This window comes from Chrysochloris asiatica, unplaced genomic scaffold, assembly GCF_000296735.1.
Source record: "Chrysochloris asiatica unplaced genomic scaffold, ChrAsi1.0 scaffold00004, whole genome shotgun sequence".
Taxonomy (NCBI): domain Eukaryota; kingdom Metazoa; phylum Chordata; class Mammalia; order Afrosoricida; family Chrysochloridae; genus Chrysochloris; species Chrysochloris asiatica.
In genome coordinates, this window is record NW_006408522.1 from 16,678,114 (window position 1) to 16,681,980 (window position 3,867).

Genomic DNA, 3,867 nt, shown 5'->3' on the forward strand with positions numbered 1-3,867 from the left:
AAGCACCATATTATCAGCCAAAACAAGGCCAGGCACAAGTTTTGGAACAGACCATCAATTGCTCATATGCAAGTTCAGACTGAAGCTGAAGAAAATTAAAACAAGTCCACAAGAGCCAAAGTATGACCTTGAACATATCCCATCTGAATTTAGAGATCATCTCATGAACAATTTTGACGCTTTAGACACTAAAGACCAAAGACCAGAAGAGTTGTAGGCTCACATCAAGAACATTATACAGGAAGAAAGCAAAAGGTCATTAAGATGACAAATAAGAGTAAGACCAAAATGGATGTCAGAAGAGACTCATAAACTTGCTCTCCAGCATAGAGATGCTAAAGCAAATGAAAGAAACGGAGAAGAAAAAGAGCTGAACAGAAAATTTCAAGGGCAGTTCAAGAAGACAAAATCAAGTATTGTAATGAAATGTGCAAAGACCTGGAGTTAGTAAACCAAAAGGGAAGAATACACTCAGCATTCCTCAAGGTGAGAGAACTGAAAGAAAAAATCCAAGCCTTGACTTACAATATTGAAGGATTCTATGGGCAAAATATTGAATGATGCAGAAAGCATCAAAAGAAGATGGAGGGAGTACACAGTCACTGTACAAGAAAGAGATGGTTGATGTTAAACCATTTGAAGAGGTAGCATATGATCAAGAGCCAATGATTCTGAAGGAAGAAGTCTTAGGTACTTCGAAGGCATTCGAAAAAACCAAGGCTCCAGAAATTTACGGAATACAAATGGAAATCTTTCAACAAACTGATGTAGCACTGGAGGCACTCACTCATCTAAGCCAAGAAATTTGGAAGACAGATACCTGGCCACCTGACTGGAAGAGATCCATATTTTGCCCATTACAAAGAGAGGTGACCCAGTGGAATACAAAAATCGTCAGACAATATCATTAATATCCCATGCAAGCAAAATTTTGCTGAAGATAATTAAAAAAATGATTGCAAGCATACACTGACAGAGAACTTCCAGAGGTTCGAGCTGGATTCAGAAGAGGACATGGGAGGTTGAGGGATATCATTGCTTATGTCAGATGGATCTTGGCTGAAAACATAGAGTATCAGAAAGATGCTTACCTGTGCTTTATTGACTACACAAAGGTTTTCGATTGTGTGGATCATGACAAGCTATGGACAGCATTGCAGAGAATGAGTATTTCCGAAACACTGAATTGTGCTTTTGAGGAACAAGTACATAGATCAAGAGGCATTTGTTCAAACAGAACAAGGGGACACTGGTTTAAAACTAGGAAAAGTGTGTGCCAGAGTTGTATTCTTTCACCATACTTATTCACTCTATGCAGAGCACATAATCTGAGAAACTGGATTATATAAAGAAGAATGTAGCATCAGGATTGGAGGAAGACTCAGTAACAACCTGTGATATACAGATGAAACCTTACATGTTGAAAGTGAAGAGGACTTAAAATACTTACTAATGAAGATCAAAGACCACAGCCTTCAGTATGGGTTGCACTTCAATGTAAAGAAGACAAAAATACTTAACGACTGGACCAATAAACAATATGGATATAAATGAAGAAAAGATTAAATTTGTCAAAGACTTCATTCTGCTTGGATCAGCCACAATGCTCATGGAAGCAACAGTCGAGAAATTCAACAACATATTGCAGTAGGCAAATCTGCTATACAAGACCTCTTTAAAGAGTTCAAAAGCAAAGATGTCAGTTTGAGGACTAAGGTGTGCCTAACCCAAGACATAGTATTTTCAATAACCTCATATGCATGTGAAAGTTGGACATCAAATAAGGAAGACTGTAGAATTGATGCATTTGAGTTATGGTGTTGGAGGAGAATATTAAAAGTACCATGGACTGCCAAAAGAGCAAACCAATCTGCATTGGAAGAAGTACAGTCAGAATGCTCTCTGAAAGCCAGGATGGCCAGACTCCGTCTCACTTATTTTAGACATATTATCGGGAGGGACCAGTGCCTGTAGAAGAATATCTTTTTTGGTAACATGGAGGGTCAGAGAAAAAGAGGAAGCCCCCAATGAGGTGGACTGGCACAGTGGCAGCATCAATGAGCACAAATGTAGCAACGACTGTGAGGTTGGCACAGGATGAAGCAGTGTTTCATTCTGTTTTGCATAGGGTTGCTATGAGTTGATATGGACTCCATGGTACCCCAAAACAACAACACTGTGCCTTCAGTATGGATTGCATTTCAGTGCAAAGTAAACAAAAATCCTCACAACTGTTACAGCAATTGACATCATTAAGTGGAGAAAATACAGAAGTTCACAAAGACTTTATTTTGCTTGGGTCCACAATCAATGCTCATGGAAGCAGCAGTCAAGAAATCAAGCAAACTATTGCATTAGACAAATCTGCTGAAAAAGACCTCTTTAAAGTGTTAAAGAGCAAAGATGTCATTTTGAAGTTAAAGTGCACCTGACCCAAGCCAAGGTATTTTCTATGACCTCATATGCATGTGAAAGTTGGACAATGAATAAAGAAAACCGTAGAAGAATCTATTTATTTGAATCATAGTATTGGAGAAGAATACTGAAAGTACCAAGGACTGCTAGAAATACAAACAAACCTTACAAAAAGTGCAACCAGAATGTTCCTTAGAATCAAAGATGGCAAGACTTAGTCTCTTGTACTTTGGACACTTTGTTAGGAGGAACCAGCCCCTGGAGAGTGACATCATTCTTGGAAAAGTGAACGGTCAGGGGAAAAGAGGTGATTAACAGTGATATCAATAGTGGGCCTCATGCATAATAATTGTGATGATGTCATAGGCCCAGGCAGTGTTTTGTTCTTTTATGCATAGGGTTGCCTATGAGTCTAAACCAACTTGAAGGTCCTTAACATGATGTTTTTGAGGAAGTAGATAGCCAGACCTTTCTTCTCAGGTACCCCTCCAACTTTTCGTTGTTGTTGTGTGCCCCTGAATTAATTCCGACTCTTAGGAGCATTTGGTGACTTTAGAAATAATAGTAATTGGCAGCCTACAACAGTGCAAGCTACTAGGACACATTTTCTTGCTGACCTAGAAGTCTGGAGAACCCAGAAACATTAAACGGTGTGGGTTCCTATAGCTTCTGTCAGAACAATAACAAAGGCCAAAGGGCTGCAATAACACTCCTTGCTGGTAGCACTTTACTAACCATAGGCCCACATCTTTCACATTTCAGGCATGAAGTTATTGACTTTATTAAGCAGAAGATTTGGTCCTCCTTCGACATTTCGATCTTGTAGCATGTAACGGGGTAAGGCCACAAAACTAATGCCATTTTCCAGTCAACTAGGAAGTCAAGAAACAGGGTCTGTGGGGCGAAAGAAGAGACTCACCCTAGGAATTAAGTGACTGCGGGGCGCCTGACAAGGCCTGACCCGGAAGGGATAGCGTGCGGTGACCTCAGCTTCCCTAGCAACCAAGAGGGCGCTAGCAGCAATCAGCTGTGCCAAATTTTCGGTCGCCTCCCGGGATGCCCCTCCCGGTTAGCGATTACAGCTGGCAGCAAACGGAAACTACGGTCTTTCTCTCTCTGCCCCTCCGAGGCGTCTCTATCAGAGACGCCGACGTTTTCTGCACCGAAGACTATCTGAAGGTAGACGTTCCGTCGCGCCCGCGGGGACCCTGGGGGTGTGGTCCGAAGCGTCTGCGAGCGCTGCTGGGCAAAAGCTACTGGCACACGTTTGCAGATTAGCATCCTCGATTTTTACTCCTATTGTTAAATGAATACCATACATCTCATCTGTAGCCAGATGTCAAAGATTACATTTATCAGGAGCTTCCTCCTACGCCTTGCTAAATTTTCACGATCTGGAATAAATTTAGTGGACATTTCAAAAATGAATTTGACCTCCCTATTGTTTATTTC

At 41.0% G+C, this 3,867-nt stretch overlaps 1 protein-coding gene across 1 annotated transcript in view; it reads left to right on the forward strand.

Moving 5' to 3' along the window:
• Positions 1-3,352: 3,352 nt before the first annotated feature.
• The window catches only part of DYX1C1 (dyslexia susceptibility 1 candidate 1), a 48,596-nt gene continuing 48,081 nt past the window's right edge, over positions 3,353-3,867 (forward strand). The window contains exon 1 of the mRNA XM_006831627.1: positions 3,353-3,594. Coding sequence (XP_006831690.1) covers positions 3,472-3,594 — 123 coding nt within the window. The 5' untranslated portion in view covers positions 3,353-3,471. The remainder of the gene's footprint in view (positions 3,595-3,867) is intronic.